At 45.5% G+C, this 16,517-nt stretch overlaps 1 protein-coding gene across 1 annotated transcript in view; it reads left to right on the top strand.

The window, feature by feature from the left end:
• The first annotated feature begins 12,063 nt into the window (after positions 1 to 12,063).
• PARP1 (poly(ADP-ribose) polymerase 1) overlaps positions 12,064 to 16,517 on the top strand; it is a 46,626-nt gene continuing 42,172 nt past the window's right edge. The window contains exon 1 of the mRNA XM_015428971.1: positions 12,064 to 12,295. Coding sequence (XP_015284457.1) covers positions 12,176 to 12,295 — 120 coding nt within the window. The 5' untranslated portion in view covers positions 12,064 to 12,175. The remainder of the gene's footprint in view (positions 12,296 to 16,517) is intronic.

Raw genomic sequence — 16,517 nt, 5'->3', positions numbered from 1 at the left:
GTTTTAAAAGAAATGGTTATGCCACAGCACCTGATTGTTTTGATGTGCAACTTGTACTCTGGACAAGAAGCCATTGTTAGGACAGAATATGGAGAAGAGAATATGAAGAAAGCTGACAGGAAGAAAGTATTCCTTTGAAATATGGCTTTGGAGGAGAGTTTTATGGATACTGTGGACTGTGTGTGTGCAGGAAAGTGTTTTCAGGTCAGGCAAATGCATTGACAAGTTTTGTAGTTTTTAATCTTTGGGTTGATTTTTCTTCTCCTGCCGTAGAAAAGAGCAAGGGTCCAGTAGCACCTTAAAGACTAACAAAATTTGTGGCAGGATAAAGTTTTTGTGAGTCACTGCTCACTTCTTCAAATATCTAATTTTATTTAATTTTGTGGTGACAATTATTGTGATTATTTTGTGTAAACAACCTTGGGCCATTAGGTAAAATAGTCCATTAAAAACTTTTAATAATAAATTAATACATAATATTGGCATAACCTGTAAATAAAATGGTGCCTTGAAAATATTAGTCTTTACAAAACTCTTTGGTCCAGGCTGTGAGTGTGACCTAGAGAGTGTTTCCAGAGACAGCTAGAGAAACAGACCTTGCTTAGATAAGATGCAGCTGGATGTGGGAAGATCTGCCTTGCACCAGCTACCAATTAACATTCCTAGCAACTGAGGTCTATCTATGGATTTCACCTGTGGGAACAAGGCTGAGCAGTCTGCAGTAAGTAGCATTTCTTTCACACTGGTGAAGTCACCCCATAGATCATGTGCCCAGCAACAGTTACATCACCCCTAAGGGTTCTGATTGGCTCAACCGGCCTGGAGCCAATTAGAGACCCTCACCCATACAACAGTTAGTTGCTTTTTACCATGAGCTTCTTGCGTCTAGCCTTTTGCTTGATGGTGACTGCGCACCATGCAGTTATTATGCTCCTGATGAGGGACATACAGCTTGCTGGCCCAGGCTTAGGCTTACCAAGGTCCGGCGGGGGAATCGTATTTCTTGGCAGGAGCCTTGCCCTAAGAAAGAAAGAAAAGTACTTCAGGGGGCAATTTGGGCAAAATCTGATACTGTCAAGAGTATTATAAGAGTGTGAGGGGGGAAAGCTGACTGAGACCGGAGTCAAAACGGGAAGACGTTTCTGAGCAACTTAACAAAACATCTTGTAACCAATGAGCTTATTTTACCTATAAAGTTTTATCTTGTTTATTGTTACACACACACACACACACACACACACAAACTTTATTGGCATTGAAAGCACAAGACATAATGGAAATACAGCAAAATGTTTATTGTTAAACCAGATTCTCATCCTCAGAACCACATAGTCCAACGAAAAAGTCTTAGAGCTCGGGCACAATACTGTGGGAAAGGTTAATTAAAGACTGGAATTGTATTCCTGGTGGCAGCATTACATACACTGAGTGAGAGAAAGAAAGAAACAACAAGAAATTTAAAACCACATTATACCTAACCACACAAAATAAGAGAGAGGGTACCGTCACAGTCACCTTCTCTTTTTGTTTGTCCCAAGCAACTGGTATGTTGAGGCTAACTGCATGAGAACATGTGAGTTTGGCTGTCATGGCTAACAGCTGTTAATAAAACTTAATTTGCATGGAGTTGACTAATTCCCTTTTAAAACAGGACTATAAGGAAGGCTGAGCGCTGAAGAATAGATTCTTTTGAACTATGGTGCTGGAGAAGACTCTTGAGAGTCCCTTGGACTGCAAGGAGATCAAATCAGTCAATCCTAAAAGAAATCAACCCTGACTGTTCCCTGGAAGGCCAGATACTGAAGCTGACACTCAAATACTTTGGCCGCCAAATGAGAAGGGAGAAGACCCTGATGCTGGGAAAGATTGAAGGAAAAAGAAGAAGGGGACGGCAAAGGATGAGATGGTTAGACAGTGTTATGGATGCAACGAACATGAAATTAAGCAAACTCTGGAGCATGACGGAAGACAGGAGGGCCTGGTGTGATGTGGTCCATGGGGTCACAAAGAGTCAGACTTGACTATGCAATTGAACAACATATGACATTATACCCCTTGAGGACCCTTCCTGTCCCAAACCCCACCATCCCTATGGCCCACTTCAAACCTCCAGGAATTTTCCAACCTGGAGTCAGTCTCTCCAGTGGGATTTCATGTTTTAACAAACAGCATTTTACAAATGACAGCTTGGGCTCCAGTGCTCAAACCAACACAAACCCAGCACCCACGATAGAGAAAGGGGGGGGGGGGGGTCCCCAGAGCTGAAGGCAATGAAGGCTCGGGAGGACAGAGGGGGGTGTTAAGTACGAGACTCAACACAACTTGTGAACAGTGAATCAGCGTTATTAACGAAGTCAGAAGAAATCAGAACGAGACAAAAACATAGAGCAACAGGCTCTCTTTTAAACTGTCTGGGCTTAGGTAGCCACGCCCACAAGTCAGTTAACAACCAATCACTATTTACATATAAGGTCCAATTAGAGTGCTTCCCTCCAGAACATTGCGCAGCTCTGATTGGTGTATTTACAATCCTGTTTCAGAACTCAAGCTAATGCAGAACGTAATAACATAACGGGGGGGAAGCTGGATCTTGGCACCGAGAGGCAGAAGGGCTCCTGGTTCTTAAGTTCCCTTCTCCAGCAAAATCAGACAGGGAAGAATCCTTACCCAATTGAGATAATGGAGGGTTTTCCCCCCTTTAAAGGAAGGACAACCCAAGAGCTCCTCTCTCCAACCACAGATTCCCACCAGCGGGTTCAACTACAGCACTCATAGGCAACGGCGCACCGACCCCTCTCCATGTTTTCCTCTTCTGGCGCTATAGAGGTAGGGGACAGAGTGGTGCGACACAGAACTTAAACATTCGGTAAGAATTGACAACAACGAGAAGTTGGGTTTTTTTAATCGTTCCACCCCCATCCTCAGAGGAGTATCTTTTTACGCCTCTATGGTGAAAAAAAAGCCCTCCATAGTTTGCATTGGGAGTGCAGGGTGGGAAGGAAAGCTGTTTAATTTCTATACTGGAAGTGCTAAAAAGAGGATGTGAAACTTGTAGGTTTGCCAGGTCTGGGTTGGAAAATACCTGGAGACTTTGGGGGTATCCAGGAGCGGCATCCAGGTCTGGGTTGGCAAATACCTGGAGACACACGCGAAAGCTGCCATCTTGAATAAAAAAAATGTTGGTCTTAAAGGTGCCATTGGACTCTGTTGTAGTGCTACAGAGTCGACCATTCAAAGCAGCCATTTTCTCCAGGGGAGCTGATCTCCATCAGCTGGAGGTCAGTTGTAAAAGTGGGAGATCTCCAGGCCCCACCTGGAGGCTGGCAACCCTAGAAACTTGACACCTTTGTACACACATTACAGTGAACGCGTGTATTTCCTGCCTGCATGTGTGTACATCTGTGTGTAAGAAAGAGTCAACGTGGTCACGGGTTGATGTTAAAATAAAACTGCCAACCAGTACAAACATGGGGTTTAAGATGAGAACCAGTATGCTGTAGTGGTTAAAAATGAAGGACTTGGATCTGGGAGGCCCAGGTTCGAATCCCCACTTGTGCCATGGAAGCTTGCTGGGTCCCTTGGGCCAGTCACACATCCTGAGCCTAACCTACCTCACAGGGTTGTTGTGAGTTTAAAACTGAGGGGAGGAGACTGCTGTAAGCTGCTTTGGGTCCCCATTGGGGAGAAAGACAAGGTACAAATCAATCAAACAAACAAATAAAAGATTCAGTTGGGGTAGCTGTGTTGGTTTGAAGCAGGCCCGCAGCCAAGATTTGTGGCTTGTGGGGCATTTTTTTTTCTCATGGGGCTGCTATTGGAGGGGAGGCTACATCTTCAAATGGAAGAAGGGGTGAGGAACTGCTATAGCCCCCCCCAACACGCACACACGCACCCTTCTCCAATGCCACAAAGCCCCCCAATTCTCCATTGCTGTCAGATTCTCACCATTTCTTCCCCCAAGACAATGCCAGGTCCCGCTTGATCCAGATCGCTGGCCCCATGTAGACAAGCCTTGGAGTTGTGTGTATGGGGGGGAGATCTGGATGGACTGCGGAGTGGTGCTGGTGGGGTTGGATCTTCACTCCCAGCAATGACCCCCTTTCCCATTGGTGAAGCCCACTTCCTTCAACCGCGTTTACAAGAAGGGCTTGGGTGGTCTTTGGAAACGCACCTGTTTTTCCCAGGCTTCTGCACAGCAACCCAAAAGGGGGGAGGGGAGGGGAGGACTCAGGCAGATTTGAAGGGGGGATGCAGAGATGCCACCATCTGTTGGAAATGTATGTGTTTCCAAGGTCTCACACTCCAGTCATTATAGGGTTAACTTGTTTACCTTGTATGCTGCTGTTTAGACTGACCTGGAAGGGAAACCTGGCTCAGAGCCAATGGGGAAATAGCCCAGGAAAAGTGACTTGTATTTGTAATACAGATTGGTTACTAGTTTCAGGTGACTTCCTTTCTAGGGGTCCATTGTTTAGGAGTTCTGTTCTAGCCATGCTTGTATAGAAGTAAGATGTAAGAATGTAGCTCTAAGATGTTTGTTATTTTCATAGGTCTCCTGTTTACCCTTGGAAATAACATTTTTTTAAACACAAAGAAATCTCTCCTCTCCAATGAAGCAAGATCCATCGATACCCTGAGTAATTTAAGTATTTTTGACTATTTTTCTAACACCATCTACCTAACAGTGAACCAATCCATGCAAGAAATACATTTTCTGGACACTACTGTAAAAGTACACAATGGACACATAAGCACCACCTTGTACCGGAAACCTACTGACCAACAAACATACCTACACGCCTCCAGCTACCATCCTAAATATACCAAACGATCCGTTGTATACACAGCCAGGCTCTATGCTACAGCCGCATCTGCTCCAGTCCTACAGACAAGAGATTTTCACCTGAGGGATCTACACCACACTTTTTTGGAACTAAAGCATCCACCTGATAAAGTCAGGAAAGAGATTAACAAAGCCAGAATGATACCCAGAGAAAACCTGTTCTCAGAGCTGTTCTCTCAAGAGCACTCCTCAAAAAAGCCCCACCTACCTCACAGGGTTTCTGTTGTGGGGAGAGGAAGGGAAAGGATATTGTAAGCCCCTCTGAGACTCCTTTGGGTAGTGAAGGGCAGAGTATAAATCCAACCTCCTCCTCCTCCTCCTCCTCCTCTCAGTTCAAAACAGTCCAACACATTGTCAACGACTTACAACCTCTACTGGATAATGACAGTTCTCTGTCACAAGTCCGGGGGGGGGCTTTTCTTTCACACAGACAGCCCCCCAATCTCAAACAACTCCTCACCCACAATAATGCAACATCTAATTTGAACATGGACACTGGGACCAGAGCTTGCAATAAATCCAGATGCCAACTTTGCTGCCACATGCATCCAGACAACACAATCACTGGACCTAACAACATCAACTACACCATCAGAGGCTCATTCATTTGCTCATCTTCTAAGATTGTATATGCCATTAAATTCCTACAATGCCCTTTGGTTCTCCACATAGGACAAACAGGACAAACCCTATGCCAGGATAAATGGACACAAATCTGACATCAGGAATCACAAGACTGAGAAACCTGTAGGAAAATACTTCAACCTTCCAGGACATTCAGTGGGTGACCTCAAAATATTACAAAGAAACTTCAGGAACAGAATGGAAAGGGAAATTGCTGAATTACAAGTTATTACAGCACTTGGAACAAAAACCTCCCCTGGACCCAACAGGGATATTGGAGATCAACAAGGAAATCTAGGGTTGCTACGCAGAGGCAGGCAATGGCAAACCACCTCTGAATGCCTCTGGGGTAGCTTTCAACTCACTATGACTTGATGGGGGGGAATTATAGACATTTTCTTGAGGAGGGAATTAATTGGGATCAATTGTATTTTGTATGTTTGTAAAATTTGGAATTATAGGCTGCCTCGAGTCACAGCAGAAGACTCGTCCTAAATATTCTGGCAAACTTGGATCAAATGAGAGTAGAAGGGAAACTCTACATTCAGAGGCAGTCATCTTCTGAATCTCAGTGCCAGGAGGCAACATCAGGGGAAGGCTGTGGCCTCTGTGTCCTGCTGTTGGCCCTCCAGAGGAACTGGTTAGCTGCTATGTGAGCTGGGATGCTGGACTAGATGGACCACTGGTCTGATCCAGCAGGGCTCTTCTGATGTTCAGGGAAGGCCTCAGCTTCTGTGCCCTGTTGTTGGCTGTCCAGAGGAGCTGGTTGGCCACTGTGTCAGACAGGTTGCTGGACTAGGTGGACCACTGGTCTGATCCAGAACGGCTGTCTTCTGATGTTTTTATTTTGGGTGTTCTTATGTTCTTACAGCCATTTAAACCTAACAGCTGAGAGGGTCCACTGCACAGCTGTTAGATTTAAATTTCTGCATGCCATTTAACACTTTAGTTTTAATTCCTCCCATGTTGAAGTGTTAAATGGCTTCCAGTCAGCCATTTAAACCTAACAGCTGAGTGGCGGACCCTGTGCCACTCAGCTATCAGGTTTAAGTGGCTGCCCTGAACAGCTGAACCAAACCAGACAAAAGTCTGTCAACTGTTGGGGAAGAGGCCTTCCGTAAACATCAGTTCTTGGGCTCTGAACTGGCCCACATTTTGTCTGAAGTTTGGCTCATGAGCCGCTTTGTGACCATCCCCAGGTTTTAATATTTTGTAGTTGGCTCTTTTCATATGATTTTATTGAAGTTACTTTTATATCAGGTTCCAGATCTCCTGCCAAAGCTACAGTGCAATGTGATGGGCTTCCCCCATGCTTCTCCGCTTTTCTTTCGACCTCCTTCCCACCCTCCTTTAAAAAAAACCCAATGTATATTTTTGTTAGATTTCAGGGTTTTCTGCAAACCCAGGGTGTTTCTCAAGTTTGTAGAAAGATGTTTTGCCTGTTCTTTGCTCCAGTTTCCAGATTGAAGTATCCACAGATGGGGGGCCATGTTGAGAACTGGATATACCAGTAGAGCCTTGCAAGACTTGCGGGTGGAATCACATCTCCCCCCCACCGAACCCAGCTTGACGCTTTCTGTGACTCACCCAGAGAGAAGAAGAACAGACTGGATTTATGCCCCACCCTTCACTACCCAAAGGAGTCTCAGAGTGGCTTACAATCTCTTTTCCCTTCCCCTCCCCACAACAGACACCCTGTGAGGTAGGTGGGGCTGAGAGAGCTCTCTCAAGAACTGCCCTTGAGAGAACAGCTCTGAAAGAACCTGTGACTGACCCAAGGTCACACCAGCAGCTGCATGTGGAGAAGTGGGGAATCAAACCCATTTCTCCCAGATTAGAGTCTGCGCTCCTAACCACTACACCAAACTGGCTCTGGAAGGGAATCAAAGGAATTATTATCTAATAGGGCTGTTGCGTTTAGTCTTTTTACAAAGTGGTGGGGGGATGGTGCGTATAACAGTACCAGCATCTTTCTGATAGGGGAACTGGGTTTTCAGCTTTTGCAAGTGCTGGCAGTTTCAGGTGACTGGGGAAGGCTTGCCCCCTCAGCAAGGAGATACAGCGATGAGAAAAGCGTTAGAGGAAGAGCTGCTCTCTCACACACGCAGAGCGACCCACGACTAGCTCTGATCCCTCCCTCTGCTTCTCTCCGGAGCGATAGCTCGGGCTGCCGCCCTTTTCTATCAGGTCTTTAACAGAAGACTGACAGGCAGAAATTGGCCAAGTTAAGCTTTAACGCCATCTTGGCACCTCCAGGCCTGGAAAAACTTTAACTGCTACATTTCTACGTTTCACTGGGGGGGGGGGGGGGAGGGGGGGGTGTTTCAGCAGCAGATCCCCAGATTTGTGCGTTGGATATTCCGCATTCAATGTCAGGCACTTGTAGCTAAAGAATCTCAAACGGCAGGTAAGAGAGTTAGACCATTCTCGGTTTGTATCTGACAAAAGGAGCTTTGACTCTTGAAAGCTTCTTGCCTCCCAAAAGCTTGTTGGCTTCTATGTTCTTGCATTCCAATTATTGACACTAGGTGGCACCATAGGCCAGTTATGAGTGAAGAACAACACTTTCGAGCATCAGAGTGAATGAACAGAAATGCCCTTCCTTTTGCAAACTATTAGCTGCAGAGCAGAATTACGGATTAGGCCTGAATGGTTTTCATTCCCCCCCCTCCCCGAACAAAAAGAACAATGTATATTCTTCTACAGAAGAGCTTCTCTTGCCCCTGAGCCAAACTGATCTAAGCCAATCTGGAGCCCACTAGGGAGACAGGCTGGATATAAATGGAAGTAAATAAATAAATGTTTCCCTAGGATCCAGGGATGGAGCTCAGTTGAACACCATTACCAGTTGCTGCCCCTAAAACTGACCACCAGTGACTGTGATTGGCTTGGATAGCTGGAACCAGTGTCTGCTGTGACCTTCCCCGAAATCCGTTCACCCCCCAAAAAACATTTCAGCATGCTCAGCTAATGTGTGGAGCTGGCTACCACAAGATATACTGATGGGCGATGGCCACTAGTACAGTTGGTTTTAGGAGGGGGGGGGCTAGGCCAATTCAGTGCCCTCACCAGGACAGCCAAGTCAGTCTGGGTTACTGTTCAGATAGGAGACCACCAAGGAAGTCCAGGGTCGTAATACAGAGGCAGGCAATGGCAAACCACCTCTGCTCATCTCTTGCCTTGGAAACCCTACTGGGTTAGGGAGTGACCCTAACCCTTCCTACCGCCACCAGGACAATTCATGGAGGAGAGATCCATGAATGGCCATTGGCCACGATGACTCATTGGAACAATGATGTTCAAAGACAATCGAGCTCTACTAGACCCCAATTCTGGGGAGGGGGGTAACATCAAGACTTTGGCCTCCAGTTCATGGCTAGTCTTACTGATTTTGGAGCCTGACAAGAACTTGAGGACGGGGTCCTAGAATAACTGCAGGGAGTCCCTCCCTTGGACCCACCCCCCAATGTAAGGAAGGAGAGAAAGCCAGCTTGCCTGGCTAGCCAACTATGTGGGAAGGAGAACCAGCAGATGCCAAGTGTAATGTATCAAGTCCAGACAAGTCCAGAAACAAACGTCGAGCTTCGCTCCAAGAGACAATGGACTATGTGGATCCTAGCCCGCTCCAATCAGGGGGCTAGGTTCCTGGCCGAGAGCCTATAGGACTCTCGGCCACTGTAAATAACCTTTTGGGAAGTAGGGGTGTGTTTTGGGTGGCGGTTTCTTGGGGGATATAAGCCGGCCTGCGAGCCGGCCCAAGCCGTCTTGTTCCTGATCGAATAAAGTACGCTTTGTTGAAATCACTCTCCGTCTGCGTACATTTCACCAAGAAAATACAAGATTAATTCTGAGTAGGAGACGTAGAGCATGGGCTCCAAGTATAAAGCGATCTGACGAAGCATTGAGGAAAACAGATTGTTTACCCGAGAAATCTGTAGCTGCATGGCAGTTGTTGGAAGCAGCAGCAGCACTGTGTGACGTAAAATAAAGAAACAAAAAAAGAAGAAGCAAATTAGTGGACTGTAATTGGACTAGAATCATTTTTGCACAGTGAACATTGGTGGCGTGCAGACTGTGGGGTTTGGCTGGACAAAGTGCCTCCACCCACCGTACACAGTGTGACTGAACAGCTTGTCCAGTGGCACACATTCTGCCATTTTTTCCCATCTCTTCTTTCTCTACTTCAGTTGCCTCTCATAACATTATCTTGGTCTTATTTTTATTCAGTTTCTATTCAGAGTACATTCCACATCTAATTATTTGTTCCTTGGTGCCTGAGGGGAAGCTGGACTTCCATAAAGCTTTTAACAAAGTCCCTCACGAAACTTCATAAGTATTTAGCAGCCATGAGATAACTAGGAACTGATTAAACAACAGGAAGTAGACTGCATGGATAAACAGTTTTCACAATGGAGGAATGAGCTGTGGGCTTCTGCTGGGATCCACACCAGGACCAGTGCTATTTATTTTGTACATAAACAATCTTGAATTGGGGGTGAGTGGTGAAGTGAGTGAGTTTGCAGATAACTCTAAATTGTTTAGGATGGTGAGGCCCAAAGTGGCTTGTGAAGAGCTCTGGATTTCTCCCAGATTATTGAGTGGTAACATGGCAAATATGAATGTTAAGTGACTATGGGGCAAAAATTATGCTTTGAGAAGAAGAAAAAATTGGATTTATACCCTGCCCTTCACTACCCAAGGGAGTCTCAGAGTGGCTTACAAACTCCTTTCCCTTCCCCTCCCCACAACAGACACCCTGTGAGCAATGTTCCCTCTAAGCTGTGGAGTCCTGTGAGCAGAAATTCTACTTTGTGAGCTACTGGCATTAAAGTTGTGAGCAGGTAGTTTGGCTGCTGCATAAAATTAGTTTGCTCTGGAGCCATCTTTCCTGAGCGAAGATAAAAATGTGTGAGCTGGAGGCTAAAAAACTGTGAGCTAGCTCACACTAACTCAGCTTAGAGGGAACACTGCCTGTGAGGTAGGTGGGGCTGAGAGAGCTCTGACAGAAACCACTCTTTTTCAAGGACAGCTCTTATCAGAACTATGGCTTGCCCAAGGTCATTGAGGGGAGAATAGCCTTTTCTCCCTCTTCCATAATATTAGAACTCACAGGCACCATATGAAGTTAATAGGCAGTAGATTCAGGACAAGTAAAGTTACTCAGACAAATTAGCTTGTGGAATTCACTATCACAGTTGGTTTTACAAGAGGATTAGACGAATTAATGGAGCATCCATCAGTTCCTATTGGCCACAGTAACTAGGAAGCTCTATGTTCAGAGGCAGTAACTTTTTGAATACCAGTGCCAGGAGCAACAAGTACAGAAGAGGGCAACTAAGCGGATACTTTTTCTCCCTCTCCCATAATAGTACTTTGGGCTTGTCAGCATATTGTATTATATGTATGCAAGATGACAGCCAATGATGCACACATGTCAGATTAAACTGATCTAGGTGACAGGCAAGACTGTCATGTGACAGGGTCACCAGATGCAAGTTGCACTAGGTTGCATCAGCTCAATTAACTATGTCACCATGAGTTGGCAAAATGACTCTGATTGGTGCAAGTGCTGTATATATGGAATGTAGTCCTGAAGCAAGTGTTCCACACCTGTGGAGAGTGTACTGCGAAGCACCTTGTCGGTCAGTTCTGTGAATCTGGGATACCGCATGGTGGAAAGGACTGTGTATATAACTGTAAATAAAAGCCACTGTATATAGCTCATATACAGCATCCTGAATTCATTATTATTCAGACGCTCTGCGCATGCCGTCAGGGCTACCCAATAAGATTAACAGGAACTACATTCTGGATAGACATTCTTCTTTCCTCAGCAAGTAATTCAGCTGTGAAACTCGCTGCCAGTAGATGTAGTGATAGTCACAAGTATGGATGGACTTAAATGCAGCTTAGACAGATTCATAGAGGAGAGGTCCATCAATGGCTACTAGCCATGTTGACTAAAGGGAACCTCCATATTCAGAGGCTTGTTTGCTGAATACTAGTGCTACCACGAGGCCACACTAGAGGAAGGCCTTGGCTTCTGTGCCATTTATTGACCCAGTAAATAGTTGGCCAAGGGGCGAAACAGGTTGCTGGCCTAACTAGACCACTTGTTTGACCCAGCAGGGCTCTTCTCAGGTTCTTAACGGGTGGTCTTGGGCTCCAGCCAGCAGTCCCATTCAATGAACGGAATTTAATTCAGCGCAGAAGGGCAATTTCCACCCCAATTAGTACCAAAGGATGTAAGCATGAGATGCTGACAAGAAATTAACCACGACCCGTTTTTACAGGCGGAAGACTTGGAGATCCCTGACTGTGAAGAAACGCTCGCGTAGTTTCACATTTTGAACACAGGACCGCTGGCCGCAGCAACAAGCCCTCTCCCCTCAGCGGCGCGCGCCAAACGCGATGACTTCTAGGCTTCAATGGTGTTTCATGACACCTCCAGAGCTTGATACAGTAGCTCAGGGGGCGTTCTAAAAAAAGCTCCCCATCTCGGCTCAACTAATCGATCGCTGATCGAATGAGAGCTCAGCCCTGTTTGGCTATGGGTCGATCGTTCGACGCTCTTCTCTGAGAAGCCAGGAGGCTGGCTCTGCGACCATCCGGCCAGTTCTTCGCGCCAATACTGCGCTCTGCTGCCGCCGCCGCCTCGTCCGCTAGAGCCTCAGCGCGAAGCTTTCCGTGGGGGGAGGCGGCGTGGTCATGGCGGAGCCTGCTGAGAAGCTGTACCGGGCCGAGTATGCTAAGAGCGGCCGGGCTTCCTGCAAGAAATGTGGAGACAACATCGCCAAGGATTCGCTGCGCCTGGCCATCATGGTGCAGGTACTGTAGGCAGGGGCCGGGGGCTGCCTTTCCACCCTTCTGCTAGGGGCTCCAGCCCAGCGCGCCACGTTGCTCGCACCACCGCCGTCTTTTGAAGGCTGGGCTCGGAGCATCCCCTTTCGTCGCTGCAGGGCTGCTGCTGCCTTTTGTTCCTGGCACGCAGGAGCGGCAGCAAGAGCCCTACCTACCCCCGACCTGATTCCGCCTGGCCATGTGGCGCATACGGATCGCGACCGGGAAGAACCGCCTCACTTGGGGGTATGGGTCGCCTTTGTGGTGTGCAAGTCGCCCCTCTTGGAAAGGCTTTCTGTGAGCAGGCTCTGGTGCTTACGAGGCGCAGCCGACGGGCCGCACCCCCTCCGTCAGTAAGCTTTCGCTGCCGTTCCTTACGGTGGTATATGCGTTAAACATTGGCCATTTCTCACGTAAAAAATAGCAGCTTAGCCCAGCACTTAAAGATGCTAGTAATCATGAAACCAGATAAATATAGTACAGTCTTAAATGGGTAAGTCCCACATGGTTAAATAGGGTGTACTCTCAGGTAAGCCTACATAATATCTGTAGCTAAAGATCTGTTTTTTCCCCTCTACCTCTTTTTAAGGTTATGTTTCCAAGCAGAATCCTTCACACATGAGGGCTAGAAACTTTATTTGGGATTTATACATAGAACATCTTGTTCTTAGTAAGTAACCTCTGTGAAGTAGGTTGCTCATTTTATGGACTTTACTTGAGGTTTCATGGATAGTCAGGTCCATATTGGTGACCCCCCCCCCTTTATTTTTAGCTGGTTTCCATAAGAGTAAACCAGTACGTTTAAAGTGCTTCTGACAAAAGTGTGACATAGCACAGTTGATCATTAGAGGGATTCATTGGGAGTATCTTTAATATTTCTGTAATGGTATGAAAACTGCAGTAATAACAAGTATATGAGTAAGTACTGGTTACAGAAATGCTCTCCTTTTTATACCTCAGTATTTATTAAATGGTAATCCACTCTTCTTGTAAGAAGCTTTCAGGAATGTTGAGGTAGGTCATGCTGAAATCAACTGTAGATGCTACCAGTTGTAAGTAGGGATACAGAGGCAACAGCTACAAAAAGCTACCATTAGCCATGCTTCTTTAGGGATGTTCACTGGTATTGCTGTGCACTTTTGGCATCTTTGTGGTAGAAGTCTGCATATTTTACATTGGAAAACAAATTCAGGTTTAGATAGAAGTGTGATAGAGGCCCGAATTTTTTGTCTCGTTTTTTGGCCTTGGTTTTCACATAGCTTTGACGTTCCCTGGGACAGGCATTAGGGTGTCACTGATCATTTGAATACCTAATGTTTGAACATGATTGAGTGTTGTCAAGGGGGGAATCTACCTATTTTTTAATTGTACTGTGATGTCATTTGAAGCAGTGGCAGGAGTGAAGATCTCTTGCAGCCCAGCCCTGTGGGAATGACAGTCTCCCTCATTTACAAGCTGTGGCTCAAGTGGTTAAGACGCTGAACTGCAGGCCGTGGAAGGTCGGTAGTTCAGCAGTTCAAGACCCGGGTGCTGCCTGACAGAGTGAGCTCCCGTCTCTAGTTCCAGCTCCTGCCAACCTAGCAGTTCAAAAGCAAGAAATTGCAAGTAGATAAATAGGTACCACTTCAGTGGGAAGGTAACAGCGTTCCATGCGCCTTGGTGTTTAGTCATGCCGGCCACATGATCACGGAAACGTCTTTGGACAGCGCTGGCTCTTCAGCTTTGAAACGGAGATGAGCACCGCAACCCTAGAGTCGGATTCGACTGGCTTTCGAGCAAGGGAACCTTTACCTTTACCCCTGCCCTGCAGTTCTCTCCAAAGAAGTTCTAGGCATTCCTCTGCCTTCTTATGGAGGATAGGTTTATCAGTGGCTATTAGCCACAGTGACTAAAGGGAACCTCAGCATTCAGATGCAGTAAACCTAGGGCTCTCAAATCGCGGCGGGGGATCCGCATGTCTTTGCAGAAGCCGTGTCACGGGGATGACGAGACGCGTTGCACCGCCGTTGCCAGGACATGACGCTACGCGTCACTCTGGCAACGGGGCTGTTTGGAGCCCCATTATACAGTGTCATAGATGCAACGAACATGAAATTGAGCAAACTTCAGAGGACGGTGGAAGACAGGAAGGCCTGGCGTGATCTGGTCCATGGGGTCGCGAAGAGTCGGACTCGACTGTGCGACTGAACAACAACAACACTCATGTGGTTGCTGAAATGATTGAAGGCTCCTAGGGAATAAAACCTCCAACAAGACAGTTTCATGTTTTAAACAGAAGGTGGGGAACATGTCAGTTGAAGAGATCTGCGCTGAGCCTTTGTCCTTCCTGTGTTACAGCCTGGATGTGGCAAGAGACCCAAGTCTTTGGGAAGAGCCAAAGACACCTTGGGAGGGGGGAGTCTATTTAAATTGTGCTTTCATGTTTTGTAGGTTTGCTTTGAGTCCCCAGTTATTAGATTGTGCTTGAACTGTCACGGTCACATCATTTTTTTTAAAAAAAAACCACACTCTTATTTTATATACTATATTTATACTATACTTATTTATAGCCTTTCTTTCTCACTGAGACTCAGTGTGATTTGAACTGTTACCCAATTTTTAAAGGGAGAGTTGAATTAATGATTTGTGAAGAATTCGTTAGCTAAATGAGGCTTTGTAGGTTCTGCACCTTGTTCTTATAAACTGTCCATCCACTTGAGAAGTGATTGGTAGTGCAATCCTAAGCATGTATATTCAGAAGTAAGTTGCTTTGAATCCAGTAGGACTTAGCGCCTGGTTATGTGTGCTTAGGATTGTACTCTCTCTGTTTATGTGTATGTATTGTATATGTGTCAGGGCTTGGAACAAAGGTATTTATGTATGTATTCCCAAACCTTGACTAGCGGGGGTGGGGCTAGAGAAAACATTAAAATAAAAACAGACTTGAAACATTTACAGTAATATTTTGGGTCTGAGTAAGTATTCCAAGAATTAATTAATTCTGGTTACTTTTATTTTAGAAAACTGTACAAATCTTCCACAGATTGAGAGAATGTTTAATCATTTTTGCATCTTGACTCACTACTACTCCATCTAGTTTTTAATAGGGACCTCTGAACATTTTAAGTTGTGTCATTTCCATCTTTGCAACAGTTAATAAAATAATAATTCTGCAACAGAGAATTAACTTGCAAGTATTTTCTCATGGTTGCTTATGTCAAGACCTTTATAAAGAATATATTCATTGTTAAAGACGGGAAAGGTTAGTGGTTAAAACTGTGCTTTGGGGAGAGCAGGAGGGAATTTGCTCTTTTACTATTGATCTATGTTCGCTACTTCACTTGTATTCTTTGTTTTATTAGACATAATCTTAACAGATTTGTTTCTAAGGCTGTTGTTTCTTATTGACCTGAATCTTTTGTTACATACAACAGTGCATGAGCAAACTGAATCTGTTTTTAGCTACAGCATGGCCTTTCAACAGTCGCATGAGTCATCACTCTGGGAAGTATATATTCACATCTTTATCTTTTTCCATTGATTTTTAATGTCTTTGGCTGGGGGGGTCATGGGCTGTTAAACTGGTAAGCTTAGGCTTTGGCATACCAGTTTATCATATGATCCAGAGTTTCCTTTGATTGAAAACTGTGTCTTTCTGCTGTAGAAGCTGAACCCATATTCTAGAGGAACAGGGAGCCTCTGCATATTTTTGCATTAGTGAGGCAAAATATGGCCTTTCTGGGGGTTCTCTAGGGAGTCCTTAATGCTGGCACCCCAGAGACTTGGTAGATTGGGTACCCAGTTGTTCCAGCTTTACCACTGGGAAGGAATCTATACTGAAACACACACACAAATCAATAGTTATTGTTTAGAGTTAAAAAGTTGTAGATATCTGTACATTGAGAAGAGGTCCATCTAATATGACAAAAGGTTAGTTTATACTTTTTCACTCAGTAACTTGTCTGAGAGGATTCAGGTATTAGCACGGAGTGAGAAGATTAGGAAGGAACCCATTTGTCTGTCCTTTACTGGCACAGCAGATTTGCTTAAGCAAGTTAAGCTGATTAACAAAATATAAAGAATGCATTGTTTTCTCAATGAAGTCATCTTTAAACTTGATTTTCACCTTAACTAGCTGAATATGCTGCAATATGCCTGCCTTGTTCCTCTTGCAGAAGCCCAAGATGCCCCAGTCCTGTTCCCAGGAACAGGATTTCAGGGTGCCATTGGA

The sequence above is a fragment of the Gekko japonicus genome, unplaced genomic scaffold (genome assembly GCF_001447785.1).
Source record: "Gekko japonicus isolate JY-2015 unplaced genomic scaffold, Gekko_japonicus_V1.1 scaffold1056, whole genome shotgun sequence".
Classification (NCBI taxonomy): Eukaryota; Metazoa; Chordata; class Lepidosauria; order Squamata; family Gekkonidae; genus Gekko; species Gekko japonicus.
This window is presented reverse-complemented; position numbering and strand designations above follow the sequence as displayed.